Consider the following 17,348-nt stretch of genomic DNA (forward strand, 5'->3'; position numbering starts at 1 on the left):
ACATATTTCAGTGTTTTATAAACTCATTTCCTCATTGTCTGTTTTCTTTTAAAGTCTTTAAATTTGATATTAAACCTTGAAGGGCAAATACTCAAATTTAATTCATGGTGCATATGATTCAATAAATATAATTCAATCATTCATATAAAGCATATTATTCAATTAATATTACCATATTAATTACGTAAAATTAAAATCTGCACTGGAAAAAAATATTTTGCTCAGCCTTGCATGCTTAATTTGAACAAGAAAAAAATTCATCCTAAAACAATAAATTAATGTTATAGAAAGCAAAAATTTTACTTTGTCAATCCTCAACCTATTGTTACAACTCCGATTTATTTTTTATTGAATTTCTTGAAAAGTAATGCTTCAATTAATGATCTACCAAATAGAACCTTATAATTCCAAGAGGAAAATGACTTTTGAATTAGAAGCTTCGATCTGCATTTGCCCTGTTTTTTTATCCCAATTTGCAATTTTAAATAATTTGCATTTAAAGTAGATTTAGGGTCTCTGTCATGTTAATGTATAAATGAGAACTGTTACACACATATTGTTTGCTATATGGAATGCAAAAACTTAAAGAAGAAGCTCAATATCTCAAAATCATTTAGAGCGCAGATAAAACCTTACAATTCCAAAGCAACATCTATCTATCTATCTATCTGTCTGTCTGTCTGTCTGTCTGTCTGTCTGTCTGTCTGTCTGTCTGACTGCCTGACTGTCTGCACGTACAGTATAGTCTTATTGAACATAGACAGTAGCGTTGTAGCGAGTTCTGCTTTGAGCTGTGTGTAGGGAGTCCTCAGTGTGGGTTTTCTCAGTACTTCTCTATTTTCGGCCATCTGTAAGTAGGTCTGGAGTCATTTACCAACAGTCCTGTTGCCTCATTACTAATACATGGCTTTCTTCAGTCACTCACTTCAAAACGGAACTGAATGTGGCCTGTTTGTGGCCAGTGTTAGGCTTCGCATCTCTCCCCACCGCTGTCCTGCTTTCTGACCTTTCAAAACAGACCCAAATCCCACCCCGTCCCCTCACTACAACATCAAAGCCCCACATCCTTAAATTAGAGCCACCATGAAATTGATAAACACTTCGGTCTCTCTACAAGTTTATATGTCTCATCACAGAGTGGATGGAGGGACAGACAGATAGATAGATAGATAGATAGATAGATAGATAGATAGATAGATAGATAGATAGATAGATAGATAGATAGATAGATAGATAGATAGATAGATAGATAGATAGATAGATAGATAGATAGATAGATAGATAGATAGATAGATGGATAGATGGATAGACGGATAGACGGATAGACAGACAGACAGACAGACAGACAGACAGACAGATAGACATACAGATAGATAGATAGATAGATAGATAGATAGATAGATAGATAGATAGATAGATAGATAGATAGATAGATAGATAGATAGATAGATAGATAGATAGATAGATAGATAGATAGATAGATGGATGGACGGATAGACGGATAGACGGATAGACAGACAGACAGACAGACAGTTAGACGGATAGATGGATGGATGGGTAGATGGATAGACAGATAGACAGACAGACGGATAGATGGATGGATGGATAGACAGACAGACAGACAGACAGACAGACAGACAAACAGATAGATAGATAGATAGATAGATAGACAGACAGACAGACAGACAGACAGACAGACGGACGGACGGATAGATGGATGGATGGATAGACAGACAGACAGATAGACGGATAGACGGACGGACGGATGGATGGATGGATGGATGGACGGATAGACAGACGGACGGACGGACGGACGGACGGACGGACGGATGGATAGACAGACAGACAGATAGACGGATAGACGGATGGATGGATGGATGGACGGATAGACAGACAGACAGATAGATAGACAGACAGACAGACAGACAGACGGATAGACAGATGGATGGATGGATAGACAGACAGACAGACAGACAGACAGACAGACAGACAGACAGACAGACAGACAGACAGACAGACAGACAGATAGATATAGATAGATAGATAGATAAATAGATAGATAGATAGATAGATAGATAGATAGATAGATAGATAGATAGATAGATAGATAGATAGATAGATAGATAGATAGATAGATAGATAGATAGATAGATAGATAGATAGATAGATAGACAGATGGGTAAAAACAGACATGGATCAATGGGTGGATAGATAAATGAACGGACGGACGGACAAACGGATGGACAGGCAGATAGATTTCATTTACTACACAAATGTAGCAGAGATGAAGCCACTACAAAACTGGTTTGCAGTAAGTGTTTCATCAGGTCATTAACATTTCCTGCTTTTTATGTGCAACCAAAACAGCAACATCTTGTATAGGAATAGCATTACTCATAAAGATGCATCATTTATTCATGTAATCCTCAAAGCCTGACTGCTCTTGTCTGGTCACCTTGTTAATAAACTAGATTTTTGCATATCAGAAGAAAATCTCTAAGGTTTCTTACAAAACCAGCATGTTGCTAAGCTGTTTCTTACTGCTCTAAGTCTGTTATTCAGCTCTTTGTTTCTATTCAGCAATGTTTTGTATCTGTAGGATATAATGCAAATTCACAAGCCAAGAACACACATACTGCACCTAACTATGCTCCCTGATCAGAAGAGACAAGCAAAGTATAAATACTTCGGTACCTTATTTAAAAATATATTTTGGGTATCTTTACCATCTTTTTTTGTTTTAATAATTGCTTTTTAACAAAGAAAGTACACAAGACAGGTTTAACAATAAACATGAAAAAACCAAAACAAAGTACAAAACAAAAGCACAAGCTGTAGGTGAGGTGTGAGGTGTTAGTAAGAGTGAATCTCTAAATTGTGTACGAGTCTTAAATTTGGAAAGGAGTTAAGGATAAATTACAATAAAGTGTAAAAAAATATATATATTAATAATGTTAGAGAGCAAGGTCGTGTGTGGAAGACAGAATTTTATTTCAAGGTGGTTTAAATACATTAAAATACTGAAAAAAAGGAATCAGATGTTGGTATAGAAGGACATATTTTTATATGTGAACTTAATTTTTCTAATGTAATATATATCAAGAGATTGGTCAAGTGGTAATTATCAATGCAATTTGTAGTTTTCCAGTCTATAAAAATTGTTAAAATCTATGACAATCGTTTACTATATTTCATATTAGTGGAATATAGGTCCCTGTGGCATTATTTCCATTGCATTTACTTTTATACTGTCAAGTCTACCTCAGAATGCTTTCAAAAAATGCTGCATGATGGGGGCGGAGCGCTGTGACCAGAGAGAGGAGTGGTTGTGGCCGGCAAAGGAAAACGAGCGGGGTGAACAACTGTCAGTTGGCTCACCAGCTCAAGACAAAAAAAAAGAAAAGAAAACTGACACAAGCCACGAGGAGACGCATGATTTTATAGTTTACAAAGTTAAAATGCAAAGAAATAAACAGCAAACAATTTAATGTCCTGCTACATACACAATAGGATATTAATAATTTCATATAATATATACACATATCCACTTGTGTTATTATGTTATTAGAAAGATAATCATGTTTATTTATATATATATATATATATATATATATATATATATATATATATATATATATATATAAATATATATATATATATATATATATATATATATACATACACTATTAATGAAGAGGGCTTCTCTCCTCCTGAATCCCCGGGTCTGAATGCAGTAATACAGTGCAGCAGGTCTCTTTCCCCATCTATTCCCATTATTAGCCCTGCTGGTAATCTGGATATTTTAATCATGGCTGAACACAGCATCACGGGGATGTGTCTGAATGGTAACAAACTCAACTGATAATACACAAAGTCCGCCATTCTCAAATTCTCCAGTTCTCCCGATATAAATGCTTGCTGCACACAAACAGCTCAGCTGTATCAGCCCTGACAGCATCGCAGGGAAAAAAGCCATGCAACAAACCCCGTGGATCATGGAAACAAACCCATACGACCCTTCATGAACGGTTAAATACTGCCTGTCGTGCGCGGCTGCAGTCTCACAGCTTGCCAGGTCTGCTTTCGAAAAGTACGCGCTGTCATGAATAATTAAAAAGCAGATCTTTTCGTAGGATAAGAAAACTCAGTTTATAAATATAAAATTAAAAACCAACAGGTCATGACTGGACAGGCAGACAGCGCTACATCAGCGATTTTGATCCCGTCTCAAAAACGATTTTAAACCCGGAAGATGAAATTAGCTGACAAAAGCTCAAAATTATACAGGTTTATAAACAATTAAAGCTAACAGATGCTAAAGTTGTATTAGTTGAGGCTCAACACACACAAATCTGTTAAATCTCAAAAAATGTACTCGAGGGTTTCATTATTCCATAACCTGTTAGGCAGCACTCAATTTTGGGGATTTACACCTACCTAACTTTAAATAGAAACAGTTCCTGACTCCAGTAAGCTACAAACACAAATTATGTATCATTGGAAAGAAGACACTTTGAGCTTTACTGTAGTAAAAGGAGATGTTGTATGTTAAAAAATATAAAAAAGTGTACATTATGAAGTCATGAGGAAAAAAAAGTGTTCAATATTTGTTTTTCATATACAAACACAGGAAAACATTAATGTAATGTCCTAGAAAAGAATATGACTTGAAAGCCAAGTATTTCACGAGTTAATATTTTAAATTTGATAACGATAGCATGCAAAATGAGATTTCTTTAAAAAGTTTTCTGAGGCTATGTTGATGTCCTTCTCTCCCTCACCGTCAGAGGCACTTTATCTAAAATTATCTTCCCAAAGCTAAAACATCTACAGTTGCTGAATGATTTGGTCTACATTCACAGTTTGTGTATCATTGGAAAGAAGACACTCTGGGCTTTATTATCCTTTATCTAGTGTTTATAATGCTTTAACTGAAAAAAATGTTATGGATGCTTAAGTAATGTAAAAAAATTGCACCGCACTAAACATTTTATTATTTCATAAACAAATATGTGAAATTAGTCCTGGATCAACACAGAAAAGTTATAGATCAAAAGCCACACATCTCCTGAGTGTATGTTTTAAATTTTAGTATCTATACTTCTACCAGAGTAATGAATGTGAATACTTCTGACACCAGTGTTGTTGATATAGGAAAGAGCGTTAAGTAAACCTACTGGTCAGTAAGAACCAACCAACCCCTTACTTTTTAGTTTCTCTTTCTATACCTAAAGCAAGTTTCTAAAAAAGAAACTATTGGAATGACTTCTGCTTTCACAAACAACCTCAAAATCCCCAACATGTCAAAAGACACTGACCATCAGTCTGGTGTTTACTGTATTTCTCGGTCATTAGATATTAGTCATTCATAACGCCTTTGTCCAGGGCTGATAAGTTATAAAAAGAAATGTGAGGGGTGCAAAAAGTTTTGAAATAAGACTCACTCTCCAATTACTTTCAGTTCTTTAAAGTAAGATAATTTTTTAAAAGAACAAAATATATTTTTAAAAAACACAAAAAAGTACATAAATCAACATTTTCTTTTTATTTTACAATACGGCTTATTTAGTTATTTAAAAAACTGAGAAATTGTAATTACTTGTTATATATTATGTCGACATCCTTGCTAATTTTGCTAGTTTAGTTTGGTTAGACTTACTAGTTTAAGAGCTCAAGATGATTAGAGGATGTTGTTGTTGTTGTTTGTTAGTTCTTTATTTCAGGAATGTGCATTAATATGCTATGTTATGTGAACAGATAAAGATGAATATTTGACAAATTGCTTTTGATCCTCCATTGCAAGTCAATTACAAACAAAATTGTCTATTAAAACATAAATGTAAATATAAAGACCAGCACATTATAAGTGCTACAATTATTTAGGAAAACAACCCGTATAATATAACTGTATAACATAACCAATATAATCGAGGACTTAGAGGACAACACACACTTAATACACTTCATTAAGCATGTACTAAGGGTGTCACGATCCTCCAAATCCTCGATTCGATTACATTTTCGATTCTAAAGGCACGATTAGATTTTCGATTATGAATAATTAATTAATTAATGACCAATTAATTATTTGTAGCCTACCGTTTAAACTACCTGACCTGCATGGTCTTTGTTTTACCCCTAAAAAAGGGCTGCTCTGAGGGCTGCTCAGAAATGCTACACGCCACTGTGGATGTCAAATCGTTGTCGTTCTAAAATGTCATTTAAAAACAAAGACTGGTGTAAACAGGGCCTGAGTGTGTACTTTTCGCGAGCAGATTTGCAACGGGGGCGGGCGGAAGATCGCGATGCCGATGTTGTCTATCAGACGAACCGTACGTAATACGTACATAGCAGAGCTTGCAAAACTGTGTTTTTTGTCGACAACACGAACGTTGTCAACATAACTCACTGGAAATTCAAAATGCTTACACACCGGCGACTTCAGTGAAAGAGGAGAGGGTTTAAGTTCTGTCGACAGGTCTCCTGCTTCTGCAGTTTAACAAGCACTTCAACAAGCCTGTTATTTTCCCGCTTGGCTAGCCAAGCTGACGTGACATGGGGGCGTGGCAGCATCGACGATTCTATTTTTTGATTCGATAATCGAAATTGAGCATAAATTTCGATCGATTTCGATTAAAAATCTAAATCGTGACACCCCTAGCATGTACACTTCCAGAAATGATCAGATGTGCTCCAACATTAGGCACATTCAAATTGAGTCTGAAAACACATCTGTTTAGCTGTGCCTTTACTGAATGAGCACTGTGCTACGTCCGACAGATCATACTATTGTTTTTCTTTTTTATTCTTTTATAGCCTGTATTAACTCGTTTTAATCTGTTTTAAATAATTTTTATTGTTTGTTTTTATGTCCTTAAACCTGTCTTTTATTATTTTTGTTTATGTCAAGCACTTTGAATTGCCACTGTGTTTGAAATGTTCTATATAAATAAACTTGCCTTGCCTTACACATAGACATCACCTATAAGCTATAAAACTGCAGGTTAACTATGTCTATATATAATAAGCTATATTGGATTGTAACTTTAACTTAATTTGATTGTAATGCAATAATGTGCACCTTTTGTGAAGCTGCTTTGAAACAATAAGTATTGTAAAAAGCGCTACACAAATAAACTTGAATTGAATTGAATAATAGGGGAAATAACTATAGTACATTTGTTAAATACAAACTCTATTCAGTCTAAAATAAAGATCTATGAAACTGCTGACTAAGCATGCCTCTGTTCATAAATAACACCATCAATGAGTATTCTGGGAACTGCACAGGAAAGTAACACACACATGGGCATGTATACACAAGACACGCAGACACACAAAACAAGCACACACATGGCAAAGCAAGCTCCTCTTGCTTAAAAAGAGCAAAGAATGAGGAACTACAAAAAAATCAACTCAACAACTAAAACATCTTTATAAACGGTCCACATGCATCTGAATGACCCATTTTACAACAACTATCTGCTTTTATCCAATACTGCACATTAAGGAACTGCACAAAACGCTGAGCTTCCACACTTTGCACTAAAATAACATGCAGTTTTGTTAATCGAGACTGAGACTACAGCAGGAAAGAGAAAGTTCTCTGGTAACACTGCAAAGTAAACAGAGCATCAGGCTGAGCAGAAGGTCATTTCAGGTTAACTATATTTTATGAAATCTTCTAGAATAACAGATTTGACCTTTCTTGATCAAAACTTACATTTTCGTGCTATTTGAGAAGATATACACTACACTCTGAATTAAAATGATATATTTTTAAAATATTGTAGCATTTTGTTTTAACAGCATTCCTGATAATATACATGCTATTTTAAAAAAATATAAATTAAGATTATTCTGGAATAATTGTACTTCTTTACAATTAATTTTCTTTACGACTTACTTGCATTTAACATGAAAATGTTTTAACAAAAACAGTGCATTAAATGCTAAATAATATATATTTTAATCAATTTAAATCAATAAATCTATTTTAATTTGTTTAAAACAGTATTTAACATATTTAACGAGTTTTACCCAAAGACAAATTCTTTTTAGAATTTTATATGTCTAGTCATCATCTAGACATATTTTTGTCCTGTTGCTTTAGTTCGAGAATTTTTTTTATGCAGGCCATTTATCACTTTCAGAATGGTAGGCTATATATATTGGCTATATATATGTATACATTTGAAATCAGAATTATTAGCCCACCTGAATTATTCGACTGCTTGTTTATTTTTAGAGAGAAGATTTTTTTAAACACATTTCTAATCATAATAGTTTTAAAAACTCATTTCTAATAATGCATTTATTTTATCTTTACTATGAAGACAGTAAATAATATTTGACTAGATATTTTTAAGACACTTCTATACATAGACTATAACTAGACAGGTTAGGGTAATTAGGCAAGTTATTGTATAACGATTGCAAAATATTAATTTTGTCTAATAATTTTGTACTTAAAATGGTTTCAAAAAATTAAAAACAGCTTTTATTCTAGACAAAATGAAACAAATCATACTTTCTCCAGAAGAAAAAATATTATCAGACATACTGTGAAAATGTCCTTGTTAAACATAATTTGGGAAATATTTAAAAAAGAAAAAAAAAATCTAAGGAGGGCTAATAATTCTGACTTCAACAGTATATAGTTTCCACCATTTTTAACATTACTGAATTGTAAATGAGAGAATTTTAGTAAAAGTTAATGTCTGAAAGGCTTAAATGTTTTATTGAAGGTCTGTTATGTACATTTGAAAATCAGCAATGGGTAAAATTTACCCCATGCCGGTTTTAGTGCTGATAAACTTCATAGTTAAATCATTTCTTATTATATACACTGTATATTATATATATATATATATATATATATATATATATATATATATATATATATATATATATATATATATATATATATATATAATTAATACATTAAATCTGTCATTCTTTTTTCACGCTCAAACACTAACCATCTGCGAATTCACACATTGTGTATATAAAAAAACTTAATAACAACTAAAGACAAATGCAGAAACACAAATATACAGCTGAAATGAGCTGTTAAACGCAGCCTGCTGACTCAGTGTGACCAAAGGGGTGCGGCAGATGCTGCTCAAAGTGCCATAAGAGAAAAAAAAACGTCCCTGTCAGAATAAACAAGATCAATCTAAACATACACAATGAGAAACATACTCAAACATGCAGGCTGAATGCAGTACCACTGATAAACCCTCTATCTCCACTTCCCCAAACTTCTACATCTGACTCATCTTTCTTTCCATCAGTCATTTTTCTCTTTCTGACAGGCGGACAACGCGAGTCAATTCCACCGACAGAGATGAAGTCTTTGCTGACACTGTCAGGTAAAACACAAGGGTTTAGTATCATCTGGCGCTCTGATTCTGTGTGATGAAATATGTTTACATTTATTTTAGTTGTTTACAGTTTTGGAGTTTACCCAACCCATTTGCAAAAACAGAAGTTTATGTGGTTAATAAATTGGTGTGTGTTAAGATATCTGATTAGTGTCATAATTTTGTTTCACAGATTTATATTATACATATATATATATATATATATATATATATATATATATATATATATATATATATTATTATTATTTTTTTTATTACAAAAGGTACTTTGAAAAATATACACACTACTTTTAAATTGCTGTTGTGCACGCTACAGAATGTTGGGTTGGATAAGCATGACATTGGGTTCATTTGTTCAGTTAGATTTATATAAACTTTTTGATCGCACTTTACAATAACATTTTATTAGTTAACCTATTTACTAACATGAACTAATTATGAACAGTACTTGTAAAGCATTTATTAATCATTGTTCAAAATTTACCAATCCAAATTCATGCTTGTTATCATTAGTTAATGCACTGTGTGCATTTTAATTAACTAATGTTAACTACCATGAACAAATACCGTAATAAATGTATTGTTCACTGTTTTTTCATGTTAGTAAAGTGTTACCACATTTTGGTTACCCATTATTATTATTATTAAATTTATGAAGCACAGTATTAGCAGAAATCTGATATTGATATAATCTGAATAGATAGAATCTGTTAAGAAATATAATTGTAATTATATTATATAACTAAATTAATATTAAATTAATGAAATTATAATTGTTAAGAAATTAAATATTTGAGAAGTAAAAAAAAAACATGGAATACCAATAAAAACTATTTTTACTTTTTAAATTTAATTATAATTTTAAAAAAAGAATTATAATTCAGCATATAATTAAACTGATTTTGATGTGTTCTTCTAGTTCTTTAGTTTTAAATAAATCATTATGTGTTATTAAATAAGTAAATGCATACACAGCCTAATGTGATTATTCTCCCAGAACTGCCTGGGTGTGGCAGCCGTCTCAGTTCAATGATAATGCAGCTTTTTAAAATGAAAATGTCTTTGTCCAGAAAATAAACTGACTTATCTTTTTTGTTTCAGTGTTTTTGGTGCTCATAAAGGAAGACAATGGAGAGAAACCAGAAGGTAAATAAACCCACACTTCATTAAGCTCTATTCACATGCTTCAGAATGCGCATATGGCCATCAACACAGGGCATGCGGTGAAGATCAGTTTCTGAAGATGATCAGTTCAAAACATTTATTGTCAAAACTAAACTATTATACGCACATCAAGGGCAAAACCCAGCACAGATCTGCAGACCGTCTGTAGAAAATGTCAGTGTGTATGAAGTACCTCATTCATAAAGAGCCTCATCCTGGTGTCTCTGCCTCTGATGTCCCTAGACCAGTAGTTCTCAATTCGGGTTCCCACAAATAATGTTTCATAACTCTTTGGAACTTTTAGATTATTATATTATATTTAGAAGACAGCTGTGGTGGAGTGGCCAGTGGACTGTAGCTTTCAATTATTGTAAATGAATCAATCACTCATGTTTCACAATAGAACTCAAATAGACAACCTGCTGTTAGAGATGTTTCTCTCACATGTGTGTTTTTCCTCTTAGTGTCTCGCCTGCCGAGATTCCCACAGGTGTATGTTGGAGACGACGTCACTTTCATCTGTAAAGGAGGAAGCAACCCAACAAAATGGATTATTAACGGAATAGAACAACCCCATCAGAATCATGTAATGCTTCTTACCACAGTGACACCACACAACAATGGGCAATATGAATGTGAGCAGAACGGAGAGAAGAGTGTTCCGGTCCCCCTCACTGTACTGGGTATGAACACCATCCTAAATGTAAATCCACAATGGTCTGTTCCTCCTGCTGTTACTCATGATCTCTGTGTCTCTCAGTGCTGGAGGCTCTTGCTCAGCTCTCCCCATCTGTAGGAGGTGCTGTGATAACTAAAGGAGAAGGAAGAAACCTGGTGCTGCAGGTGGACGATGCTGAAGAACTCCACAACTGGAAGTGTTTTGCGTTGCGTGGCGAGAGTGGAGTCAAATTTAATAGAATTGATGTTAATAAGAAGTTGAAGAGGGCTGTTATCTTTGCAGAACTCAAAGAAGCAGAAAGAGCCACTTTCTGGTGCCTGAATAAAAACAAAACACATCGAAGCAATGCTGTGACACTGAAGATGACAGGTGACTCATTCAGCCACTTGCTTTTGTATTTAAAATATCCTGTGAATAGATATAAGGATAGCGTCATTCATATCATTTTAACCTTGTAACACTTCCCTCTGTGCGAAGACTAAAAAAGGTTAATAAGGCCCAAAAACAACACTAAACATTAGTAACTTTATTAAAATTGGACTTTTCTGTCAAAATCTTTGATTGTGATCCACAGAAGAAGAAATCTCTAAAAGAGGTTTATATTGGGGTGTCCAAACTCGGTCCTGGAGGGCCGGAGATCTGCATAGTTTAGCTCCAACTTGCTTCAGCACACCTGCCAGAAAGGTGATTTGGTCCACTGCTTTTGATACTGACAGTGATGAGCTGTGTTGTGTGTGAAAATTGAAGATCTTTTAACTTGACAGGGTGTCTATAAAATGTTAAGCTCAAACTGTGGTGACTTAATTAATGCAACTCAAAGGCTACTATGACAAACAGGAACATAAAAACTAATAGCCATATCTGCTGAATGGGCGTCACGGTGGCGCATTGGGTAGCATGATCGCCCCACAGTAAAAATGTTTCCCAGTAATGGGTTGCAGCTGGAAGGACATCTGCTGCGTAAAACATGCATGATAATGCTGGATGCAAGATAATGCTGAAAGCAAGATCATATCATTATAAATATTCCATTAACAATACTTATCGAAATATTTATACATTTACAGGAAATGTTTATTGAGATTGTGTGATCTGTATAGGCTGTTTGATCTTTACATAAGCTGTAAACTGACACGCATGCGGTGACAGCAGTGATATTCAGCTCTGACAAGAAGCTTTTATTTAGCCTGTAGTCTTTAAATTTTTACATAATTTTTCATTACTTAATTTTTTTTTTTCATAGTTTATAAATAAAATGAGTACTAGCTTGTTTAGCTGTGATCATTATGCAATGATCTGCGTATTCGGTTTATTCTTTAGTAGCCAATAGATTCGTTAATAATGTATTTTATAAATGGACTGTTTATAAGGACTAAGCTATTAATATATAATACATTAGGCTAATTAATACATTAAGACATTGATCTCAGGTAGGACAACAAATCGCATCCATGTAGTGAATTACTGTTGAGTGGTATCGGTGCGTGGTATCGGCCTTTCATGTCTGATACGAGTACGAGTATTTTAACCAAGTATCGACCCGATGCTGGTATCGGTGCATGCCTATTTAAAGCTGTCCAAATGAAGCTGTTAGCATTACATAATAATAATCAAATTACAGTGAAAACTATTCACAAAACCTCTTGATGGAACCTGATCTTCATATAATATTCTAATGATGACATAAAAATAACCATTAGTTTGACCCGTATAAAATTCATTCATAGTCTCCATTTCAGGGGTCACCACAGCAAAATGAATAACCAACTATTCCAGCATATGTTGTACACAGAGAATGCCCTACCAGCTGCAACCCAGCACTGGGAAACACTCATACCCACTCATCCACTTCGGTTTTATTCAATTCCCCTATACTGCATGTGTTTGGACTGTGAGAGAAACCAGAGCACAACTAAGCCACCCCACCCATATGACATTTTGACTATAGCTGAAAATATACTGATGCAACATAACCTGTGCATTTTGTGGTCCAGGGTCACACCCTGAATGTCCTTATTTACCAACATGCACAAATGTAATAAGTTACTTTTGGTCGATTGTCTGATTAGATATTAGGTTAATAAGCAGGTGACCTTAAAGTATTCTGTAAGTGTTTTTAAAGCTAGTCGATGTGCAATTAAAATACATCTTAAATTGTTTGGATGTGAGGCATTGGTGTGGTGCACTGGTGCCGTATATGATGGATGTGCAGTCTGACCTGTGTATTTGTTTGTGTTTCTTAGATAAACTGGTGATGTTGGAGCCTCCAGCTGCTCCAGCGCTGCTGGGTGATTCTGTGGCTCTCAGGTGTGTGGCCTGGGGTGCAGAGAAAGTGGAAAAGGCAACTTTCTATAAGAATCAAATAGAAATCCCAGACATCACTGCAGATACATATAATATCACTGCCACACCAGAAGCTTCCGGCACATACCACTGCCACGCCACCTACAGGTACAGCCACATCAGTGCAACCGCTGCAGAGAAGGAGGGAGATTCTGATGCCCAGGAGATCAAAGTTATAGGTAAAAAAAAATTACAAAACAACACAAACACAACACCTAACACTATACTGTACACTTAATATAGCATTGCATTTACATTCATACAGCAGAGATCAAAATCAGATAGATATATGATTTATTAAATATTAAAATAAATATAAATATATAATACATTTATTTTCACATTATCAAAACAAAATTTTAAGGAATTTTAATAGTGGCTATATGCAACTTGCTGAACATTGTTTAACAACAATCAAATGACAAATTCCCTTTATTTGGAGAAAAACACAAAAGGCAAAATTGAAGAACAGCAATGACTGAAGCACGAAGAAAGATTACCTGAAGTGTACCTGATGCTAGTCTCTCACACTGCTCACTTTCTCTTAAACAGCTCACAGCTTGCAAAGTCAGAAAAACAGGAAAAGTTAAGCTGAGAGATAAATAACTTTTCAGATAATTGTGGAATTTTCCACCAGTTGCCTGATTAACACCAATAGCTGGGAGGATACTGAGCTTCAGAATTGATGTAACTTATAAAATATGCAAAAACTGCTCTTTTATTCCAATCAAATAAAACCTATATATCCTATATAAATGTATCCTATATAAAGAAATTGCTCAACAGAAACTATAAACTTTCACAAAAACATGATTTTAACTGCAATGAAAATAATCAATTTCTGAAATGCTCATTCAGTTTGCATAATAAATCTGAGAGTGTTTGGGTGTTGTTTTTGTGTCTGGTGCAGATGGACCTCCTGCTGCAAGTATTACAGTATCTGGGCACTACCTAGAGTGTTCATGTCCTAAATGTCCCGATAACTGCACGTCCTGCTACTGGTATTACACACCATTTAATGACAAGTACAACCGCACAAGACTGCCTGAAGACAATCCTACTATTTATCTTAAGGAAGCAGGAAATTACTCCTGCAGGATGAACTGTGGAAAAGGTTTCTCCCGTTTCAGCCAACATTACAGACACAAAGGTAATAATACATATGCAAATGGTCCATACTTCATACGCTATGTAATTTTATTTCACTGTTTTTATAATTTTTATTTTCTTAATTTTTAGTGTGTTTCTAGCACTTTTAGTTTTTAAAGTCTATCTAGATTTTTTTTTTTTATTTCAGCTCTAAAAATGCAATAGTACTGCCCTGGTAACAAACCAAAACTAATTTATTGTTTGTTTTAAATAATGTCATACAAAAATATTAGTTTAACGAATATATTCCTGTTATTAAAAGGATAGTTCACTCAAAAATGTTCTAAAGCCTTTATGAGTCACTTGAGGATGAGTAAACTGAGGAAATTTAGATTTTTGTGTGAACTATTGCTTTAACATAATGTATGTTTGTTACTTTATTTTCTGTGGTGTTCTCAACATGTCTGCCACCCATATGCTTTCCACAGAAATATATATATATATATATATATATATATATATATATATATATATATATATATATATATATATATATATATATATACACTTCTGTCTACAGTGCTAATTGATGTTAATTGTGCAAGCAATGCAAAAAAAAAGACCATTTCGATTCTCAGTACAGGCCTGTACAACCACAAAACGTCTCATTTTAACTTTTACCATGAAAATTCATTCTGTCTTTCATTTTCACAGCACAATCTGGGTCAGGAAATGTGTTGCCCATCATCCTCGGGTTACTTCTGTTGGTCATTGGGTTGTTGATCGTGGCGCTGGTTGCGAAGAAGCAGAGAAAAAAGAGGGAAAGCAACATTCAAGAGGCCAATAAAGACAAAACAACAGGTGGAGACTATGAGCAACTCCATCTTAAAGATACTGCGGTTTATCACACTCTGGGTGAGAGCACGGGCAAGGACAAGGCTGAGGGGGAATATGAGCCCCTGAAAAAGACAAAGGAAGAGACAGTGTACCACACACTGGGATCTGGAGAAGGTCAAAGTCAGGGTGAAGGTGGGTATCAGGGTCTCGAGAGCGTCAAAGCCGAGGTCTACCAGACACTGAGTTCTGAAGGTCAAAGTCAGGGTGAAGGAGGGTATCAGGGTCTTGAGAGCGTCAAAGCCGAGGTTTACCAGACACTGAGTTCAGATGCCTCCAAAAACCCAGAAGGAGAAGCAGGGAAAGCATTTGAACATCTCTCTCAGAAAGCCGGAGAGGCCTTGACAGAGGAGGAAAATCCATATGAAGAACTGAAGGCTGAGAAACAGAAAAAGGAGCCTAGCAAAGAGACAGAATGAGGAAACCAGGAAGAAAAAGGGCCACATTAAAGGGCTAGATCACAAAAAAAAAGACAATTCTGTCATCATTTACTCACCTTTTACTTGTTTCAAACATGTTTGAGTTTCTTCTGTCAAACACAAATAAAGCTATTTTCAAGAAAGCTGGAAAGCTTGTTTTTCCTAATATGGAAGTCAATGGTTACAGGTTTTCAGCTTTCTTCATAATATCTTCTGTGTTCAACAGATTCAAGAAACTCATAAAGGTTTAGAATCACTTGAGGGTGAGTAAATGTATATTTTTGGGTGAACTATCCATTTAATGTTTACAAACAGGCAAATTATTATATAGATTATCTTTATAAATCCTTGCTTCTCCATAGCTTTACAGCTAGTGCAGGTTAATATTCGATCATTCATTCATTAATTTTCTTGTCGGCTTAGTCCCTTTAATAATCCGGGGTCACCACAGCGGAACGAACTGCCAACTTATCCAGCACATTTTTACGCAGCGGATGCCCTTCTATTCGCAACCCATCTCTGGGAAATATTCGATCACTTCTTCAGTTTTTATATATTTTTTTATTCTTTCATTCTCGTTTGCTTGTCCTTATGTAGTACCAGATGTTTGGAACTATATTAAACAAGATGAAAGATTTTTCCAAAAACAATCCCCCCCATTGTGTTCATAAAGTCTGTAAGCTTCAACAGTCAAAGTGAGGTGTCCACTTCTGACAATTAAACTGATTTACATGCCTTTTTTAATTGTTGTGGGTTTCATATAGATTACTAATATTAGAATTAATAAATTACATTTAAAAATTAGCAAATAAAACAGTCAAAAGTAGCAAACAAGTCGAAACTGTGATGTAAGTATATTGATCATATTGTTGAGCACATGTTTTGCATATATAATTGAGCAAATGTATTTAATTGGCAGATTTCTTTTTTACTTTTTTTAAAGTGAGAATCTGCAGGCAAATCTTTTAAGCACCTTACAATTTTGTGATTTTTTTTTAGTCTAAAAAAATCCAAATTACACTTCAAAATGATTAATTCCATAACACTTTATCTGTACATTTAAATGACAATACATATTTTAAAGACCTCAACTGAGCCATAAATATTTTTAATTTTTAAAATTGTTGCAATTTCTCTTATAATCATTTACATTACAATAGTCAATATATTGCTGCACAGTGATAACCAAATAGTTATTAGTGAAAAATATTTATTATTATAAATTACTTGCTTATAGTACTGATACTTTATGAATTATTTATAATAGTTCATACTGTATAGATTCAGTTCTTTAGTGGTATACAGAAAACCTTATTGTTGTCTTTATAATATTGATAATTCTACATTATATTCATAATTATATATATATATATT

The 17,348-nt window shown here is 34.1% G+C and overlaps 2 protein-coding genes across 5 annotated transcripts in view; one reads left to right on the forward strand and one right to left on the reverse strand.

Moving 5' to 3' along the window:
* The window catches only part of LOC101884567 (SH3 and multiple ankyrin repeat domains protein 1), a 146,818-nt gene that overhangs the window by 129,040 nt on the left and 430 nt on the right, over window positions 1-17,348 (reverse strand). For 3 of the 4 annotated variants that reach the window (XM_073941112.1, XM_073941115.1, XM_073941119.1), the window contains exons 1-2: window positions 11,151-11,239; window positions 10,970-11,069 (exon numbers count right to left, since the gene is read on the reverse strand). The gene's annotated coding sequence lies outside the window, so the exon portion shown is untranslated. Of the gene's footprint in view, window positions 1-10,969; window positions 11,070-11,150; window positions 11,547-13,447; window positions 13,546-13,640; window positions 13,725-14,072; window positions 14,132-17,348 lie in introns of those variants that run through there. The other variant, XM_073941113.1, reaches the window with a different exon arrangement.
* On the forward strand, window positions 9,161-16,709 carry LOC570021 (uncharacterized). Its single transcript, XM_701445.10, has 7 exons — window positions 9,161-9,374; window positions 10,488-10,532; window positions 11,015-11,233; window positions 11,311-11,598; window positions 13,473-13,751; window positions 14,483-14,722; window positions 15,376-16,709. The coding sequence occupies exons 1-7, from the start codon at window positions 9,350-9,352 to the stop codon at window positions 15,972-15,974; spliced, it is 1,695 nt and encodes a 564-aa protein (XP_706537.4). The 5' UTR covers window positions 9,161-9,349; the 3' UTR covers window positions 15,975-16,709.

The sequence above is a fragment of the Danio rerio genome, chromosome 24 (assembly GCF_049306965.1).
Source record: "Danio rerio strain Tuebingen ecotype United States chromosome 24, GRCz12tu, whole genome shotgun sequence".
NCBI classification, from domain to species: domain Eukaryota; kingdom Metazoa; phylum Chordata; class Actinopteri; order Cypriniformes; family Danionidae; genus Danio; species Danio rerio.